Source organism: Macrobrachium nipponense, chromosome 5 (genome assembly GCF_015104395.2).
Source record: "Macrobrachium nipponense isolate FS-2020 chromosome 5, ASM1510439v2, whole genome shotgun sequence".
Classification (NCBI taxonomy): Eukaryota; Metazoa; Arthropoda; class Malacostraca; order Decapoda; family Palaemonidae; genus Macrobrachium; species Macrobrachium nipponense.
Window position 1 is genome coordinate 107,100,302 of NC_061107.1, and position 21,465 is coordinate 107,121,766.

The 21,465-nt window shown below is 40.1% G+C and overlaps 1 protein-coding gene across 1 annotated transcript in view; it reads right to left on the minus strand.

Moving 5' to 3' along the window:
• Positions 1–21,465, minus strand: part of LOC135215572 (leucine-rich repeat protein soc-2 homolog) — a 73,507-nt gene that overhangs the window by 46,090 nt on the left and 5,952 nt on the right. Inside the window, exons 2-3 of the mRNA XM_064250430.1 lie at positions 17,855–17,949; positions 4,456–4,707 (exon numbers count right to left, since the gene is read on the minus strand). Of these exons, the coding sequence (XP_064106500.1) occupies positions 4,456–4,707; positions 17,855–17,929 (327 nt within the window). The 5' untranslated portion in view covers positions 17,930–17,949. The remainder of the gene's footprint in view (positions 1–4,455; positions 4,708–17,854; positions 17,950–21,465) is intronic.

Genomic DNA, 21,465 nt, shown 5'->3' on the forward strand with positions numbered 1-21,465 from the left:
TGATATTTCAATGTGGTATGGTCGGTGGTTGTTGTGCCCATGGTCCATAAAGACAGAGCCGAACACAGTAACAACTTTGGTCTGTTAAGATTGAAGGATTAATTGACCGTCATCCTAGATCAAACAATCCTTCCCAACATTGAGGTGTCAAGACCAATTGTTGCTAACACCGATCCTAGTGACTGAGCTTGTCTGTCAAGCAACCATCATCCTGGAATGTTTCTGGTAGCTAAATGGTGGATCTTTGCATAGGATGTCATAATTGACAAAATGCCACATGTAGATACGTACAAAACACAGGGTACGTTACATACACGAGATGATATGTATAGGACAAACTGGAAATTGATCACAGTAAAACAGAAGATTAATATTACCTTCTTTAATAACTTTTTTTTTTTTTTTAAATAACATACTTAACAGTCCTATCTACAGGACATTATGAATGACACAATGGTTGGTAAGTACAATTTATGGTAAGGGAATGCAACAATGTAAAGCAGCAAATTTACTGAATTCTAAGTACATTACGTACTGTAAAGACTGATGAGAAAGGTACTGTATTAAAATATACTCATGGTGATAAAACCATGGTAGGCTGTACATAGGAGTTTGGCTGTGGGGTAGCCCTATGTACCTGAATACTAATTGCGACAAGTTATGTAAAATTTGGCTTACCACAGGCATGCAAGAACCTAAACAGTCTTAACTCATCACTAACCTGTACAACTAATGCAACCTCCAAAGAGGCCAACACACCAGGTATAACTGGTGCAGCCTCCAGAGGGGCAGGATTGCCAGCAGCCTCCAGAGGGGCAGTATTGCCAGGCATATCAGACACTTGTGTCCAAAGAGGCAGGAGTGCCAGAGACAACCAGTGCTGCCCCTGAAATTACTGGTGCAGCCTCTGAAGAGATAGGAGTGCCAGAAATTGCTGGAGTAGACTCCAAAGAGGCATAAGTACAGGTTGCCACTCATCTTCCGTATACATTACCAAAGGTAATGTATACGGAAGATGAGTAGCATTTACATTTCTTCTTCGGTTAGCAGCAATACTTGAAAAACATATTTCTAGCATACTGGCTTAATACTTTCTGTTAAGCCTATGTAAATGTGATGCATTTAGTTACCATTAATGTTTGTATTTCTTTTTCCATGATGTACACATCACAATTTTGTGAAGAGGATGGATGATTATCTTCACAATGTATAACTTTTGCTTCTTTATTAACATACAATATCCTGGTTTGCTACACTTAACCATGGCAAGTTTGCATGTACTTTCTGCTTCCAAGATCCTAACATATGACCATATTCTTCACAATAAAAAACATCTCCTTGGTCTTGGGATATACTGCTTAACCTTAAAATATAACCACACTGCTTTTATTATTACATTAGGTAAGCGGGTAGAATTGAGTATAATTAAATTTTTAAGTGGAACTGACACGCCACTGATCATCATCTTCAAACTTTTACCTCTTCAACAAGTTCCTCTTTCAAATACATCAGCAGTAGGGGTGCAAATTTCATTCCTCTGAAGTGATTCTAAAAAGCATGTGCAACGCAGTCTACTTAAGTCCTCCAAGATGTGATAGCTTTTAATTTTTCACTTTCTTTTGGCAAAGCCGATTCTACTGTCAGTTTTCCCCCACCTAAAGACGATACCTTAAGCTCTCAGCCACAATACAATGTCTCTGCACATTAAAAAAAAATAAACCTCAATCAGAATCTTCCAGATTAAGGCCAAGTAGTTATATAAGAGTAGATTTTAAATATCCCTGGTCGTATTTCACATACATTTCCAGTCAACTTCCCTTTGCTCCTTGCATGGGATTCCAGTGAAACTACTCTAAAAGGTTTCCTAGCCATGTCCAAAAGGTTGTCATGGGAGGGTGCAGAAGTTGTCATTTGTGCCAGAAGGGCATCATAAAAGGGTCACAGGTTCTTATTATTAATCAAAGACTGCAGCGAGTGATAGAAGAATCTGATAATCTTAAAAAGATGCAATCAGCCTTTCATGGAGTTTACTCTCCTACTAATGGCACCAGCAAGAGCCAACTCCCAGAACTATTACAAGAATACAATAATCCCCACCTCAATCATATGGGCAAACCAGACACAAAGCCTTGAGTCCTATCCCCAGAACCAAACCTCCCCTGGAATCCATGACTGAGCTCTGCAGAGTTCTGCCATGATATCCCTGAGGTCCAAACATTATCGAGTAGCTGATGATCCTACATGATCCTACCACTGTTCCTACTAGTATTAGCTTCAGATATAAACCAAGTCCCACTATCCCTTTTCTTATTTACCAAAAAGTAGAAAATTCGTTCAGACTTGACCCAAATTAATAAGTAACAATACATAGGACCCTTGGACTTAAAACCCAGGAACAAATTCCAGGTGTTGAAGACCTCCCTCACCACATCATCAAGGTGGTCCCCAGTTGAGACTATCTTGAACGAAGATATTACTTATTATGGAAAAAGTTGTTGGCCTATTTAGTCTCCATGTGGTGGAAGGAGATTGGGGCCTTCTGAAGATCTCCTCCTGATACTTACTGAACGGGAGACAGGAGCCCTGCCTTAGACCCTGATATCCATCACCTTCCACAGGATATCCTCCAATTAAGGGCCTACCATTGAAGACAGTGTAATGATAGCTATAAGGTAGTGTATTATAATAATAATAATAATCAAAGTACAGTGAAAATAATGAGAAACAGAAAGAGGAGAGAGAATAATCAGAGTATGCATAGTGAAAATAATGAGAAAGAGAGAAAATTGAGTTTGGTGTGAGCCAGAATTCAATCAACAAAACCTTAGTCACAGGAAGTTGACTATAACACCTTCGCAATTAAAATCTTAAGACAGTCATAAAATCTTTGACCTGTGACCTCGCACCAAGCTTACTCCGCTTCTAGCAGGAATGCAGCTCCCCCTCCCGGAGGAGGTATTAAAATGTTAAATTACTGACTCCACCTGGAAAAGGAGGAATTAACATGTTAACCCCACTCCATGAATCAAGAATCAAGTTGGGCAGAGAACCAAAATCAACACCGCCTAAGGAGGTGGTGCCAAATTCGAACCGAAGGTGGCTCATTTTGAGATTGACAGTAGCAGCCAGAGAGGACTGGCAGCCGTCGTTGAGTACAGAAGTAGCAACAATAGATTCATAAGTTTTGTAGTTGTACTTGAAACTCTAATTCTTTGCACAGTAAAGAAAGAAACTGCCGTTCGTCTCATTCAAACTTCTCCTGAGAGACTAAGACTACAAAGATTACTAATCCAGAACTAACATTTAGAAGAAGCATAAAGTTAAAAACCAGACTGCAGAACGCATTATCAAGAATAAGAAGCAGGTAAGTGATCATGTAACTCGAACTCTCTACCTTACAAAAACGTACCACATAAAACTGGTGCACCACTTAACAATAACTGGAGGAGGGGCTCATGTCACTGCTTGGGGAGTTGCTCTCTGGTAGCCTAAGTGAAGGTGATGGCACAGGAGGCCAGGGAGAGAGGCTAAGAATGAGCTCTCTTCACAAACTGTCCCTCCAATTACTCTTCTCATAAAGTGACCAATGAGGAGAAAGCCAACCAACACGCTCTTCTCCATGGCTTCTCTCGGACACTCTTGTCCCTAGCACAAAATGCACACCGAGTGCAGGTCTACTCCTACTGGGGACAGACATTTACTGCAGCGCTTGCCTTTGCCCAAACAACGATGGATTTTTGTATCCTTCATCACAGCCATAGACAAACAGAGCAACAAACAATGCATGTGGGTCTCATGCTAGGTTCACAAAAAGGAGGCTACCAACATGGTCAGGTTACACAAAGGAAAAAATTCACAGCAACAACTAACCTTCTGCACACTTAAGGAAAATACACTGCACAACACTAAAGTATAGGGCTACTGGATGAGGAAATGTCACTACCAGGGCAAGGTGCTGCAGCAATAGGGGGGGGGGGGGGGGGGGGGGTGGCATGTACACAACGCAAATAAAGCCTAAACTACTCCAGATGGCCGGGAACAAAATGGCAAGCCAAACCAGCTAAGGTCACAGGTGATTCATAGGCCTTTTTTTTTTTATTCATAGGCATTTTTTTTTTTTTAAGTCAGCAGACAGCCGTAGCATACTTTGTGCAGAGTACTTCCTCTATGAAATCATAGGTTCGTATTCCATTCAGAAGAATAATATTTTGCAATTTCTTATTCCTTGTAATCGCATTAACTACCAGTCAGAACCCCATTTTATTATGTATTGATACAGCCAATAGTTAGCCCTCCAACTGGGAATGCATTTTATCTTTAAATCATCATCTCTCAGCATGATTTATACTCAAGGTAATAAATATTTATAAAAATAACTATCAGTTAAAAGTATATAGTCATGATCACAAACTTTATATAACAGGAGCTGAAAGTATAAAGTACCCAGATGCTTACCTTCATTCCCCTTATGCTTAGATCTCTTATAGCAGTTGTTGGTGGGGTGTGCTGATTCACTGCAATGGTGTTGGCAGACGATTCTTTCTGAGATGGTGACTGATGTGCACTGCTGCCACCGCATCCACTATTTGTAGTTGCTGAAGCAGACGATGAATATGTATCTGTATTCCCACCTCCACCACCACCACCACAACTGCTATTTCCACCACCACCGTGATCCTCCACAAGGGAACCACCACCAACGCCCAACTGTGAAAAACATGAAAGAAATATCTGAAAGGTCAAATTACAAAAACCTAAATTATAAATAATGTTACTGCACAGAGAAGGACAATGTCAACAACAACAAAAATTTTTAAAGAGTAGCTTAACCAAACTAATAATTGATTCCTTGATTAAACCTTCTCTGGCATTGGGACAATTCTACTTCAGTCATTGACATTGATATCATTTATTAAGATTGATTGGAATTTATATAAAACCTATGGACAAAGATATAGTAGTATATACATATACATATATACGGCAGCACGCGGTTACCGTTGCCACCGGCTAGCAGCGCTTCAGTTTTGAAATACAAATATAACGAATATGCATCTTTTCCTCTGATTTTTTTTAAAAAGTTATCCTTTACTTTGCTGTATCTAGCAATATTGTATGTAGTCTTCTATTACTATTTGTTATAAAGTACAAACAAACCAATTATGTTTTGGTTTGGAAAAACCAGCTGAGGACAGAAGTAAGATTTATTTGCTGTAGTTAAAGATTATTTTACCGTAATTAACTCAATTCAGAGCGATTTCCTTGCTTCTATTCAGCGTAAATTAATCTTTAGAACTATTCATATGTGACAAGGTTACTTTTCTTTGTATGAAGTGTTTTTAAGTTGAAAACTGGCATAAATACATGAACTACACTAAGTTATCTTTTTCGTTAATAGATAGCACTGTTGTCTGGTTACCGGTACATATTTCGGTAGTTGCTGAAGAACCAAGAGACCTTCATAAAATACAAACATAATGAAAATGCATATTTTCCTTGGCTCTTTTCAAAAGTTTTGCTTTACTTCATTGTATCCCATAATAATGTATGTAGTCTCATATTACTATGTATAGTATTATAAAATACAAACAAAGCCATCTATGTTTTGGTTTGGAAAAATCAGCTGAAGGCAGAGGCAGGGTTATTTTGCCCTACTTAACTCGATTCAGAGCGATTTCCTTGCTTCTATTTAGTGTAAATTGGTTATTTTTCCTTATATGATGAGCTTTCAAGTTGAAATATGACTTAAATATGTAAGTCTTGTTGTGAACTCTCTTGTTATTTTTTTTGTTAATGGATGGTGTCGGGAGCATATTTTGTGTAAAAAAAACTGGTTACGTTCTTTATTTTCATCCTATTTCATAATAATACGATATTTGTGTATCTAACTCTTATCATCGTGAAAACAAAAGTAGTAAAAGGTGTTTCAAGGCCAGTATTTTTTATTAAAATGTTATTGTCATGATACAATAAAGTTTTATACATACTTACCTAGCAGGTACTATATACTTAGCTATAGACTCCGTCGTCCCCGATAGAAATTCGAATTTCACGGCACACACTACAAGTAGGTCAGGTGATCTACCGCCCCGCCGCTGGGTGGCAGGAATAGGAACCATTCCCGTTTTCTAATTCAGATTTTCTCTTCCACCTGTCTCCTGAGGGGAGGCTGGGTGGGCCATTTAATCGTATATATCTGCCAGGTAAGTATGTATAAAACTTTATTGTATCATGACAATAACATTTTTATACATTCAACTTCCCTGTCAGATATATACTTAGCTGATTGGCACCTTTGGCGGAGGGTAAGAGACAGCTAATTTTACTGAATAGACAGGGAACAACATACGTTGTAGGTAATAAAAAATAAAAAAACCTTGGTTCCTACCTGTGTTAGCGAAAGACTTCATGGCTACTGCCTAGGAGCCTGCATCGCTTCAAGAGCCTCAGCGAGGTAGTGACCTCTTGCTAAGAGTTCTTGATGGTCTGTCAAAGGGGTCTTATCCACTTACTCGACAGAACCTTAGGATCTTTGTCAATGGCGTCCTATCCACTTACATGACAAAACACCTTGCCTAATGGCATTATCATAGAGCCCGACACTGATCCCGATCACCTGATCCTATCATCGGGTTAGTACTACGATTGAAAGGAGTCATCCCCGAACATCCTTTCAAACAACCCAAAAAACTTAACACCAATATTGTTACAAATAATCATTAAAGAAAACAAAAACAAAAATTATTTAAGGATCAGTATCCGCTCCATGTCCCAGCATAGTATCCGCTGATGCATACGGTCCAAGAGAAAAACATTTGTCGTATGTTACTTTAACATCCTTTAAATAATGGGATGCAAATACTGAATTACATCTCCAATAAGTTGCTGCTAAAATGTCTCTCATTGACATATTCTTAGTGAAAGATAGGGAAGTTGCAACTGCACGGACTTCGTGAGCTTTTACCCTAAGCAGCTTTAAGGAGTTCTCTTGGCAATTCCTGTGAGCTTCTGTTATCACATTCCTGACAAAAAACGCCAGTGCATTCTTTGACATAGGTCTCTTGGGGTTTCTTCTGAACACCAGAGACTCTGGTGACATCCCTGAAGTTGTGTCTTCTTTTTTAGATAGAACTTCAGGGTCCTGACTGGGCAAGGAGACCGCTCCAACTCTCTACCTACAAGGGGAGAGAGTCCCTTAACCTCAAAACTTCTAGGCCAAGGTTTAGAAGGGTTCTCATTTTTTGCTAGGAATACATGTTGAAAAGAAACCACTGCAGTCTTTTTTAAAACCAACCCGAGAATCTAAAGCATGCAATTCACTGACCCTCTTAGCAGTTGCGAGGGCCAACAGGAATATACATTTTCTCGTAAGATCTCTGAACAAGATTTTATCTGGAGGTTCGAACCTGTCAGAAGTCAAGAACTTGAGGACTACATCCAGGTTCCAACTCGGGGGGAGAGGAGATCTCAATTTGGAAGTCTCGAAAGACCTAATGAGATCATGAAGATCTTTATTCTCTTCTAAATTCAGGCCTCTGTTCCTAAAAACAGCTGAGAGCATGCTCTTATATCCCTTGATAGTAGATACAGCCAACTTCGACTCTTCTCTTAAGAAAAGAAGAAAATCGGCGATTTCAGTCACAGAGGTATTGGAAGAGGACAGCTTCTTCGACCTACACCATCTACGGAAAACTTCCCACTTTGATTGGTAGACCCGCAGGGTAGAGGACCTGCGGGCTCTAGCGATTGCACTTGCAGCTTTCTTAGAAAAGCCTCTCGCTCTGACCAGTCTTTCGATAGTCGAAAGGCAGTCAGGGAGAGACCATGGATGCTTTTGTGAAACCTCTCGAAGTGGGGTTGTCTGAGCAGATCTGTCCTTTCTGGAAGAGATCTGGGGAAGTCCACCGTCCATTCCAGTACCTCTGTGAACCAGCTTCGGGAAGGCCAGAAGGGAGCAATTAGTCAGTTTTGTTCCCTTCGATGCAACAAACTTTCTTAGTACTTCCCCCAGCAACTTGAATGGGGGAAAGGCGTGGGTGTCTATGCCTGACCAGTCCAAAAGGAGAGCATCAATCGCTATGGCTCTGGGATCTTCTTCCAGAGAGCAGAAGTTGTCCATCTTCCTGGAGAGGAACGTGGCAAACAGGTCGATCTGAGGTTTTCCCCAGAGGGACCAAAGCTCTTTGCAGACTTCTGAGTGGAGCATCCACTCTGTCGGAAGTACTTGGTTCTTCCTGCTCAACCTGTCTGCTCTTAGATTTTTTACTCCCTGAACAAATCTTGTTCGGAGTATTATGCCCCGTTCCTCCGTCCAGGTCAATAGATCTCTTGCGATCTCGTATAGTGAGAAAGAGTGAGTGCCCCCCTGATTTCGGACGTAAGCCAGAGCAGTGGTATTGTCCGAGTTGACTTGGACTACCACTCCTCTGACTTCCGCTTCGAAGAACTCAAGGGCTAGATGGATGGCCAGGAGTTCTTTCGCATTGATATGCAAAGTCACCTGTTCCTTTGTCCAGGTACCTGCCACTTCTTTTGGACCCAATGTTGCTCCCCAACCTGTTTCCGAGGCGTCGGAAAACAACACTAGGAGAGGGTTCCGAATCAAGAGGGACACTCCTTCGTTTCTTCTCAAGGGGGTTAACCACCACTTCAGGTGCGACTTTATCTCCTGCTGAATGGGAAACGAGTCTGACAAATCTCCTGTCTTCCGACTCCACATTTGTCTGAGATAGAAGAGCAGAGGTCTGAGGTTCAATCTCCCTAGGGAAACAAACTGTTCCAACGAGGAAAGGGTACCCAAGAGACTGAGCCATTCCCTCGCCGAGCTTCGTTCCTTCCCTAAGAAGTTCGAGACTTTTTCCAAGCCTTAAGCAATTCTCTCTTGCGATGGAAAAACCTGAAAACCCTGAGAATCCATCTGTATCCCCAGATAGACTATGTTTCTGTCTGGGGATCAATTGTGATTTCTTGAGGTTTACGAGTAGTCCCAGTGACTGTGTCAGTTCTAATGTCGTCTCCAGGTCCTTCAAGCACTGATGTTCCGACTTTGCTCTTATGAGCCAATCGTCTAGATAAAGAGATATGCTTATCCCTTTCAGATGTAGCCATTTCGCTACATTCCTCATTAGGCTCGTGAAAACTTGAGGAGCTGTAGATAGGCCGAAGCACAGGGCCCTGAATTGGAATATTCTGTCCTGCATCATAAATCGAAGATACTTCTTCGATGAGGGATGCAGGGGGACATGAAAGTAAGCATCCTGTAGATCCAGGGAGACCATCCAATCTCCAGGACGGAGAGCCGCAAGAACCGATTTGGAAGTTTCCATAGAGAACTTTGTGTTCTCTACCAATCGGTTCAATGCGCTCACATCCAGAACCGGTCTCCACCCCCCCGAGGATTTCGGAATCAGAAAAAGACGGTTGTAGAATCCTCGGGAATGCAGATCCCGGACCAATTCGATGGCCTCCCTTTGCAACATCTGCTCTACAAGGTGTAAAAGTGCTTCTCTCATGGCAGGGTCCCTGTACTTGGCCGACAGTTCCCTCGGGGTCGTCGTTAAGGGAGGTCTGTCTCAAAAGGGGATAAGATATCCCTTCGTTACTACAGAAAGGGACCAGCTGTCTGCCTCTCTCAGTGCCCATTCTTCCGAAAATTTCAGAAGTCTGGCTCCTACCGGTGCTTGAAGGACTGGAATCTCACTTGGCTTTCTTGATAGGTCTGAATGCAGACCTACCTCTTTTTAGTATTCCTCTCTTCTTAGAGGAGGGTCTAGAAGAGGAACTCCCTCGAAAGGGCTGTTGAGGGGTACGTGTCTCTCTCTTCATAGTCGGACCGGAGGTCCTCGCTTTCTTTGCGGATTGGGCCAAAAGATCTTGTGCGGCCTTTTCAGTCAAAGAATGGGAAATGTCCCTTACTAATTGTGAAGGGAACAGTTGATCCGAGAGAGGTGCATAAAGCAGGGACGACCTCTGGATAGGAGTGACTGCTTTCATTAGAAAAGAGCTAAACAAAGTCCTTTTCTTCAAGATTCCAGTTCCGAAGAGAGAAGCCACTTCTCCTGATCCGTCCTGAACTGCTTTATCCATACAGGACAGGATACTATGAAGGACTTCTGGGCTCAGAAACTCCGTATCCTGAGTTTTCTTTGCCAAAACCCCAAGGGACCAGTCTAAGAAGTTAAAAACTTCGAAGACATGGAACAATCCCTTGAGGAGATGGTCCATTTCTGAAGTCCCCCATGTGATCTTAGCTGATGACAAAGCTTGTCTCCTCGAAGCGTCAACTAAATTTGAAAAATCTGCTTCGGCAGAGGTCGGGAGAGCAAGACCCAGTGATTCTCCCGTCTCATACCAGATACCTCTCTTTCCTGCAAGTTTGGAAGGAGGGCAGGCAAAGACGGTTCTCCCCGCCTCCTCCTTGGATTTAAACCAGTTTCCGACAAACCGAAGCGCCTTCTTCATAGAAATGGTTGGTTTCATCTTTAGGAAAGAGGACGATTTTGAGACCTTGGTGCTTGTGAACAAAGATCTAGGAGAAGGAGGAGCGGCAGGACTTAAGGAGTCTCCAAACACTTGAAGTAAGAGGGCTGCTAGCGTCTTATAATCTGATAAGCCCGCAGCCTTATGATCTTCAGAATCCGACACATCTTCCAATTCTTGTTCAATCTCCATGGAGGAAGAGGGATCCACCGAAGAGGATTGTTTCTTCTCTATAGGAGATGAGTCCCTCGCAACATCTACACCACTCTTGCAAGAGCGACGGCCGCCTGTGCGACAACTTGCGTCCTTACAAGAGAGAGGCTGATCCTGCGACACGACTCTCTCCTTCTCCTGGCAAGAGCGACGGCCACCTGTGCGACATCTCTCTCTCTCTTGTCAGAAGAAGGATGTCCTCCCGTATCGCTCTTAACGGAAAAAGCTCTGTCCCGACAGGGGCTACGGCCTCCTGTGCGACATCTAGAGTCCCTGCCAGGTAAAGGCTGATCCCGCTCAAAGCTAGAAGAATCCTCTTGGTGTTCAAGTCTCTTTGAACAATTGAAGATCCTCGAATCTGTCGTATGGATGTCGATTGTTTCTTTTGGCGCCTGGCTGGGGCTTCTGGCTCTTCTGGCGCATTGCGCCAGGCTGGCGCTTTTGGCGCATTGCGCCAGGTTGGCGCTTCCGGCGCATTGTGCCAGGCTGGCGCTTTTGGCGCATTCTTCCTACTTCCGGTCCAAGGAGTAGAGTACGCAATTTTAGAGCCAGAAACGTCCTTTCTTCCCGTCGATCTCTATCGGTAGGAAAGAGTCCTTTCTTCTCAGAGTCTCCTTTTTAAGAACTCTTACTAAAGAGGAGATCTGCTCCTGCATTTTTAAGAGAATCTTAGTAGCAGCATTCTCTTCTTCCTTGTCCGAGGTCGGTGAAGGAGGTCTAGAGGAGGTAGGAGACGTCGAGTTGAGAGCTGGTATATTCTTAGCTCTTTTCCTTTCACATGGCGATCCTTCAGAGAAAACCTCCAGACTTGAATCCAAAGTTGGAGCTTTCCAACTTGTTTTTAAGGGGCGTGAAAGTTCGTCAGAACTCCAGCCCTTTCTTTGCGGTGAAGAATCAGAAGATGAAAAACACTTTTTTAGGATGCTTTTCCTATAGCGATCCTTGGCAGTTCGGGACGCCACAGAACCTGCCGAGGGGACGCCTGATCGGTGGGGATTCTCCATAACCTCCATAAGGCTTTTGACATTCCTTCTCCTCTGGTCCTGTGAGCTTGGATGCGGTCTAGGCCTGGAAGCGAGATGAAGCCGATCAGACGCACCCTCCACTGCACTGGGGACACTTACGTCACTATCACTGCGCTTACCTTGTAAAGTTTGCATTTGACGTTCCATCCTTTCAAGTGCAGCCTTCAGATCTGCAATTTCCGTTGCTGGTTTTGCAGTCTTAGTAGTACATGAGGAAGTAAATATAGGTTTAGGGTTAGGTGTTATATTAATTGGCTCGTTAGGACGAGACCTACTTACGCTTCTGGAGGAAGCCTTCCTAGCCCTATCCATTCCCAATTTCCTTAAATAGGAATTTAAATTCTTCCACTCTTCCTCATTCAAATCTACACATTTATTACAGGTGTTAGATACAGAGCATTCATTCTGTCTACACCCCTTACAAACTGTGTGAGGGTCTACCGAAGCTTCGGTAGCCTCACCATACATCCCTCATTCACACACTGTCTTCTAACCGAAAAGCTAGAGTCCGACATTATGAGAAAAATCCAAAATCAAGTCCAAATAACAGTCCACGAAAGAGTATGCCCAACCAAAGATCCAATACGTCACCAAAAAGACCGGTTTAGAAGATCAATAGCGATGAAAACACTTAAATCAAATCAGGAGGAACAACAACAATGTTGATGTCCCGGCCGATAGAGAAAATCTGAATTAGAAAACGGGAATGGTTCCTATTCCCGCCACCCAGCGGCGGGGTGGTAGATCACCTGACCTACCTGTAGTGTGTGCCGCGAAATTCGAATTTCTATCGGGGACGACGGAGTCTATAGCTAAGTATATATCTGACAGGGAAGTTGAATGTATAAAAATACTTTTTTCTCCATTATTATTTGCAGCACAGTTGCATCCATGTTGCCAGCTAATGCCATTTTTTAAGGACAGGACTTTGCCATTCATACCACTTAATAAGGTGATATGGGACATCTCCAAAGCACATACGATTTTTGCCTCTAACCTTCAGTTTTGTAACGCCAGGGCAATTTATCCCGAAAATAAACATTTTTCAAATTCTATCTCCTCCCTTGATACTTAATATAAGACTGGGATTACTAACATATATAGACTTAATGTACACCTCCAATCAAATGAATTTTTTTCTAAAAGTAATCTTTTTGCTAATATGAATTTTTTCATTATGGTAAAAAAACAAACCCTATAAATCAGGAAAAAAAAAAGAAACAAAAATTCTATCTCCTCCCTTGATACTTAATATAAGACCTGGGATTACTACCATATATAGACTTAATGTAGACCTCCAATCAAATTAAGAATTTTTTCCTAAAAGTAATCTTTTTGCTAATATGAATTTTTTCATTATGGTAAAAAACAAACCTTATAAATCAGGAAAAAAAAGAAACAAAAATTGGAAAAAAGGGTTTCATTTGACTCACACACTCTCTCTCTCTCTCTCTCTCTCTCTCTATGCTAATATCTTCTTCTATATGTTAGCGAGATGTTTTGCTTGTCTTATCCTCTTTGGCATGAAGAAATTCTTGCCAAAACAAAGAAAAACTGACATAAAAGCGAGCAAATGTCAGAGGTGAAACTCGCACATGTACCCTCTATCATGTTTCTGCTAGCACTGAAGGGTGGTATCTTGCTAACTTCCCATCTTGCAACTCATGGAATCTCTACAGATGCCATTGCTCAAAAATTTGTTTGACAATAATTATAAAAACTGACGATAACAGAAGAAATATTGCATTTCCTTGTGCAAAATCAATTATTTTAGCTTATTGAGTTACTTTTACTAATTACCCTGTAACTACGAAAGTAAGAGGAATTTTGAAGAAATATTTTGTATACACATTCTCCATTGCCATACAAAGCTCCATGAATTTTATCATGACTTTGCATTTTTTGGCCCCCTTTAAGTCATTACCAGTGTGATCAATTTGTTTTCTCAGCTTCAGTTAGAACTGCAACTCAAATTTAGTAGTACTATATTTAATAGCCAACATTTACTCCATACCAAATAAAGGTATAATGCAAAAATATGTCCTGCTCTACTTAACGTCATTTGTAACATAACTATGGTAATTTTTTACTATTGTACGATGGCTGAAATGCAAGAAAAACTTTATCAGATTCAGTTCAATTGTTGTAGCAAAACAATTGTATCGTTCGGTTGTTTATGGCTGCAGCGTTTAAGCAACAATTATAACGGTACTAACTATACTTTCATCATTCTCATTTGCTTTTTTAGCGGATCTAACTATATAAATAGATGGAGGAAACGTTAGCGCGCTCTCTCTCTCTCTCTCCCTCGTTGTATTATAAAATAAAAACAGCAATCAATGTTATAAAATACAAACAGCAATCACTGTTTTCGTTTGGAAACCAGCTGGGGGAACTGTAAGGCAAGTTTATTTTGCTCTATTGAACTCAAATCAGCATGATTTTCTTGCTTCTAGTTAGCATAAATGAGTCCCTAAATACTCTATTGATGTGGGACGTTATTTTACATTGTACAAAGTGTTTTTAAGTCAAAATATCACTTGAATACTTATCGGTGTGAACGAAATTTAGTTTATTTTTTTTCCCCTTAGTAAATGGCGATGAGGGCATGTTTGCGCAAAAAAAATCAACAGATTGCTTTTGATATTTTCACTTGATTTCATCAGAACACTACAAGCTTTACATATTAATCTTTTATCAGGGTGAAAACAGCAAAATGTGTTCTTTCAAGCCAAACAGGTTTTCTTAAAACACATTTTTCTAGAATTTTTTTACGGTCGAGTTTGCGGGACTTTCATCTATGTTGCCAATGCACAGTAAGTTATTAGCAGATGAACGTTCTTTCCCCAGCTTCATCTACAACTTGCAGCTTAAATTTAGCAGTATATGCCCTTGCCAATCTTTTCTCCATACTGAATAAGGATATGGTAATGTAAAAATATATCAATCTTATTCTATTCTACTTTATGTCATTGGTAACATAACCACGATAACTTTTTACTATCATACAATAGTTGAAATGTAAGCAAACTGCTGTTATCGGATTCGGTTGTTCATAGCAAGTCCGCTGTTTCCGGCTGTATTCGTTTACACAAGTATAACATTACCAAACGTACATTACCAACTACTATACGTTTAGCATTCTCTTTTACTTTTTTTAACTTAACTAGAAGATGGGATAGATAAAGAGATAGAGGAAAAGGGATTACCCTAACTAGAAAATGGGATAGATAAAGAGGAGGAAAAGAAGTTAGCCTATTGTTTGTGTTTGTGGCTTGAAGCACAGTTCACAAACCAAACAAAAACTTTTTGAACATCTGGTTCGCAACCCGATTTCTTCGAGAACATGACTGGTCATGAGCCAAGGCATTCAATCAGCAATGTTTGACAATCAAAGGAACCAGGCAGTCATCACAGTATGGTTGATTTCCAGTTACTACTAAAAACTTGTATGAAACATCTTTAGATGGCAGGGTGTAGTTTCCCATTTTCTGGGTATTTTGATACACTTCCCAAGAAATATGATACTCATGATTTCCTTCTCCTTTGTTTGTATGGTGTTTTTATGTTACATGGAACCAGTGGTTATTCAGCAACGGGACCAACGGCTTTAAGTGACTTCCGAACCACGTCGAGAGTGAACTTCTATCACCAGAAATTCACATCTCTCACTCCTCAATGAAATGCCCGAAAATCAAACTCGTGACCACCGAGATGGCACACCAACACCATACCGACCACGCCACTGAGGCGCTTCATGATTTCCTTAAATTTATTTTCTTCAACTGTATTCCAATGTTCCTCCTAAATGCTTCTAACATCTAATATTTTGTAAGGAGTCAATGTAAGGAAGTCTACGTTTCCTTGGAAGCATATCAGCTACAGCTTCCTTTGCTAGTCTGTCGGCCTTTCCATTACCAGACACTCCTACATGTGCTGGCCTCCTCCCCAAGAAAAACATTTACTTGTATTACTCTGCATTTCATTAAATAAAGCCGCTCTTAAACTTATAAAACCAAGGATTCAAAGAGGTCAAAAGCACTTAGCCTTTGTAAAACTTTTTGGGTTACTAAAAATAGAGTGAACCCCCGTATTCACGTACTCCGGATTCACAGATTTCTATCTGGAACATATGCCCCCATTATTCACTGTATTTTTCTATAATAAATTTCCACAAATTCCTTTTATTTATTATTTCATCATAAACTGCGATTTTTGGGAGAAAACTATTAAAACACCAGGAATAAACATTCTTTTGTGGATTTTTCTTGAGTTTTAACCAACAAAATAGGCAGTTTTAAGCATTTTTATAGGGTTTCAACAATTCACAGAATCTAGCTATTTGGGGGGAGGTGGTATGCATCCCGGGGGAAACACACTATAGTCAAACTCAGCCTTTTTGGCCACTAAGGCACTGGCCTTGTTTACTCTGGATTTCCCACACTGTTGCCACTTCTCCCAAGGTAGGTATTTCTGCACCCCCCCCCCTCCCTCCCTCTCTCTCTCTCTCTCTCTGACCACCATTCTTGATTTGCTCTGGAGCAAATCCTTCTAACTGTCCTTTTGCTGACCTCTGTGGCTTTGGCTGTGTCAGCCGTTGGCCTTTTCATCTAAAAAGTACTGATTAACATTATAAATTGTTTCCTTAGTCTTCCTGTGCAGGCAGGGGCAGCAAAAAGCGGTTGTTTCCATGGTGGTCAGTAACACGGAATGACCTTGTCGGGCTGAGGTGGCAACGGAGCACTAACCCAGCACATATGTGATGTCAAATCTCAGGAAAACATTTTTAGAAATATTCATTTTCCCATCAAAATGTTGGTCATTCTTAAACATATGAAGTTTTATTATAAAACGAGAGTAATTACCATATATTTAGTTAGTATAAAAAATATCAGATATTTCTTCATCACTGTCGTGGCGTATTTAGAGAACTGTGGCAACTGTGCGGCGAATGCCTTAGTGGCCAAAAAGGCTGAGTTTGACCATAGTAAAGTTCCCTTCATCAATACGTATCCACTATTCACTCAATAGCAGTTAAAACCCCACACTGTTCCTCAGTAAAATTAGCCATTATGACAGTATCCTTTTACAATAGAACAAAAATCATCCCAATTTCAATCATCATTCCAAAATAAATGATAGACTGAGTCAGGACTAGTTGAGATTTGGAAAAATTGATTAACAGGCCCAGATCCTGGGCAAGGAGAGAAGCCTTCTGTAAATCCTTGACGGCGATTATAAGAGCCAGTCGTAAAGATACAGGCATACACTGATGCCCATCAGTTGGAGACACTTTGCCAAAGAGGCTAGTACTCTGGTGAAAACTTGTGGGACTGTGGAGAGACCGAAACACAGGGGCGGAAATTGGAAGACCCTCCCTGGAACACAAACCGTAGATATTTTCTCTTAGTTGGAGGATAGAACTGACTGATTTGTTTCCATTCTGAATTTCATGGTTTTCACAAAGAAATTCAGGGTGTTTACTTCCAGGACAGGTCTCCAACCTTCCGATGTCCTTCATCCTTTTCTGGGGTGATCCTATGGGAGCTTATCTAACACTAAACAGGTACGGTAATGATGACACTTCAAGTGATTCTTGTTTCCTATATGAGGATTCTTGCAATTTTGCTTGCAGACAGTGTTCACTACATCAAGAGATAGTGGAATGGCCTTTTTACCTGTGGGGAAGGCCAACAGTAGACCTTCTCAAAACAACATACAATAAAAATACTAGAGGTATTTTGTTTGGTCGTTCCAAATCCCTGGGTCATGGCAGAAGACACCTTACAACACCCTTGGCACAACCTGGATGCTTACGCATTCCCCCCTTTTGCTTAATCGGAAAAGTAATCAACACAGGTGATTTCTCAGAACCTCACAATGACCATGGTGGCATTCTTGTGGCCACACACAGAATGGTACCCCAATCTCCTAGCCTTGCTGACTGATACACCAAGAAAGATGACCCCTGGTACAACATTTGCCAGCCACACATTGAGCAGTTTCATCGATCGGTAGTCTATATCTTCACAGCTGAACACTATCCAGTATCTCCTATGAGTGGGAGGCTTTTCTCACAGATCACTGCCTTGCAGAGGGTTTTGGTACAGAACAATGTATACAGATTCATTACTCACATCTCCTTTATAATCAGCTAAACGCCCAGCAACAGCAGAGCTCTCAGGAGGCCGGGGTTTTGTCTTCCTCATCATCCTTTTTATGTGCCTTCCATCTGCAAAATAGACAAATATTAGATATTCGCTGCTTAACATTTAAATAAAAAAAAAAATTATTCGTAGATAACATTTTAAAATGTGTGCCTATTCCCAAAAACTTTTGAAGCCATAAATAAAAACTGTTAAGAATGATAGGTAACCAATTTCATTCCTTGTCGTTAAAATTACACGTTAGTCAGAACAATGTTTTGTGTATATCACCTTAAATCTTGACCACTTTCAATATTTGCTAAATACAGAATATTAATTGCAATAATCATATGATTCAAGTTCCAACAGTTACGTGGCCTTTCTTGTTACTATTACAATACAGAAATAAGGTTTACCATACTCTCTTAAACCTTACTGGACGGGTAAATATATCGATATGCAGCTCCTCAGGCCGGGTAAACTTTGAAGTTGGCCAATTAAAAAAAAAAAAAAAAAAAAAACTCAATGGAAAGAGGAAGATATGCAAATGCACATGGTTAAAGAAAGAACAATTCTAAAAAATTTTCCCTACCTTCCACGAGAAGTTGAAAATTACTGTTTACAACACCTTGTGGGGCCTCTTTTACAAAACAATCATAAATTTTACCAAATTAAACTTTTTTCTAATAAATAATTTTCTTTTGTAAAATTATAATTACTGCTCACACAATATCAAAATAGATTAGAAATAAAATCAGTAACAAATTCTTAGCATATTTGTGAAAAATATTTCAGTAAATTTACCAAGAACGAAGATTCAGCAACTTTTTTTTTTTTACTTTTACGTTTTTTATAATATTTCTTTGCACTTTTCTTTGTAAAATTACATTAACAACCGACATCCTATCGTAATAGACAAGAACAAAATCCAACAGCAACCCCTTGGTATATTTACGAGCAAATTTACAAAAAGACATCATGTGAGACAGAGATAATACATTCCCCCTTGAAGTTACAAGCAGAACCGAAGTCCTGAGATGTCCGATTCTGGTTTTAGCCAGTGTAAAAGTTGCCATTAGTGAATTTATGGGCTATATTAGTATTGGGACCTTCCCTGATTCTTTCCAAATCGATGGCGGTTAATATTGTTTATCTGCAGGATTAATCCATCCATCACCCCAAACCTGTTATTACTACTCCCAAGGTTCAATCCGTCCATTAAAGGTTAATACAATATTAGGCCTCACTTTTCAGTTGGTTTTAGTGTGCCACTGCATTGAATATTTTTGCTTAAATATCTATTTTTTGTAAAAACATTTAACTGAATGTAAAGCTATAAAAATTATTAAAACCTTTACAAGAATATGTACAAATTCAGTCTTGCAGAAAGGTGGCAGACATAATAGCTTTAGAGATAATTTTAGCAAAAAACAAGACAGGGCACAAGAATCTTTGAGCACTGTAATAAAATTAAAACTCCATATCTAAACATCATGATGACTACAATAAGATTAATTTTTTGCTTTAACTGTTATGATTAAAATGAGGATGAAAATATGCATTACATTTAACAATGGTCAATTTTTGTTTGTATGGTGTTTTTATGTTGTGTGGAACCAGCGGTTATTCAGCAACGGGACCAACGGCTTTATGTGACTTCCAAACCATGTTGGGAGAGAACTTCTATCACCAGAAATAAACATCTCTCACACCTCAATGGAATGACCAAGAATCAAACTCGCAGCCACCACGGTGGCAGGCCAAGACCATACCAATCATGCCACTGAGGCGCTAATACACAACGGTCAAAAACTTGTTTGTTTTCAGTTCAGAAAACTTAGCCCAAATACTGAACATTTATAGTTATCACGATACAGTCAATCTATGCTTCTTGCATCTTGCAATTTGCAGATTTCTCTACAGAACATATATACCGGTTATTTGTGGAAAAGTCACCTATTTGTGGTATTTTTCACCAAGAAATATTCACTAATTCCTGTATTTTCATGAATAAATGTACTTATGATAAAACTATTAAAATACACCCAGGTATAAGCATTTCTAGAGGATTTTTAATTTTCTGTTTAAGCTAACTGAAGAAGCAATCACAATACTATAAAATAACACTAGTTCTAAATTCAAGGTCAATATTGGAAGCATTTGGGAGCTACAATAATAAAGGAGACCAAAAGAAAATATTATCAAGGCCATGGCAGTTGAATCCAGTGCTTTATGTTGCATTTATGGAACCTGTTTTGAGGTAGTATAAATCCTTCAGGCAGTTTTGACACTACATATCCACATCATGTCCATTCCAACCATTCTGGATCTTTTAAATTTCTGCATCAACTGAAAAACTTTAAAAGTATCAAGATATTCAAAGGAGATTCAAGAGGCTCAACAACAGAGCTTCTCACAGATGCCGCAACTATAAATGGGAGCAACCAACATGGTTAAGGTAGCTGTATTAATTACTCATGTGCTTAGCCCCTCTCAGCTTAAGGTGCATTACTCCTGTATTGAAACCTCCTGACAACTACAGACTCTACCCATACAAAGGAGCAATAATGGTGGGGATGCAGCAACATACAGGGCATGAAATGAAAGGTCACATACAATCATTCACACCTTCCGCACCTGTTATAACATTTTCCAGGAAAAAAGTAATCAAAACAAGTTACAATTTTGTAAAAGTACATATATACACTAGTATTTTTTCCTAACGGTGCAAACCATGAGTCCTTTACATTAAGAGCTGGAAACAGCCGCTAGACATATAGCAAGGTAAGTTTGGTAGTTGAACTACCACCCAGGTGGGATAGCCCCTCCCACCTGGGCATTTGCATACCACTTTACTTTCAGCCATGTATCACATTGCTCTCTGCTACTGTTGCTAGTCTTTTTGTAATATGCCAGTATCCATGAAAATTGGAGGACTGGGAAACCAAATTGGTTTTCATTTCATCAAAATGTTAAGCTAGCCACTCGAAGTTGAGATTGTCTATGATCGAGTGTACATGTGTAAGAACGTAACTGTAACAAAGTGCGTAGTTGCGCAAGCTCAAATTGCTATGTTCAGGATGAGTACGGCAACATTAGAGGATAAAGGAATGTAGCTCACCTTATATTCATTTGAAATGACATATTTCTCCCTTGTAAAAGGTAAGCACTTGTCTCAGTTTATCATGTACGTTGCCTTAGTCTTCCATACATTTATGAAAATGTCAAGTCTAAAGTTAAATTCCACCTACAGAATGCATATAAAGGCCGGCTAACTGTGCAGTGTAACAATTAAGTTAGGAATGAGTACAGCATAGCCTAGGCTAAGGACTGCAAGCTCTTTGGCACAAGATTGCTGTCCTAAATAAACTGTTTGTATTACAGGAACCAGTATAGGGGTCTGGTGTAAGAATCAGTGTTGGTTCTCGCTGTTATGGAAGGAATACAACTAGGAATAAGTTGCTTTCACAATGTATCCACCTACTGTTAAGAAGAAATATTTAAAAAAAAAATAAAAATAAAAACATTGGAGCCAGCCTTTCCCTCAACCCTGACTATTGACATGAAAATTTGAGTCTCAAGACGTCAAAAACCAGTATCAA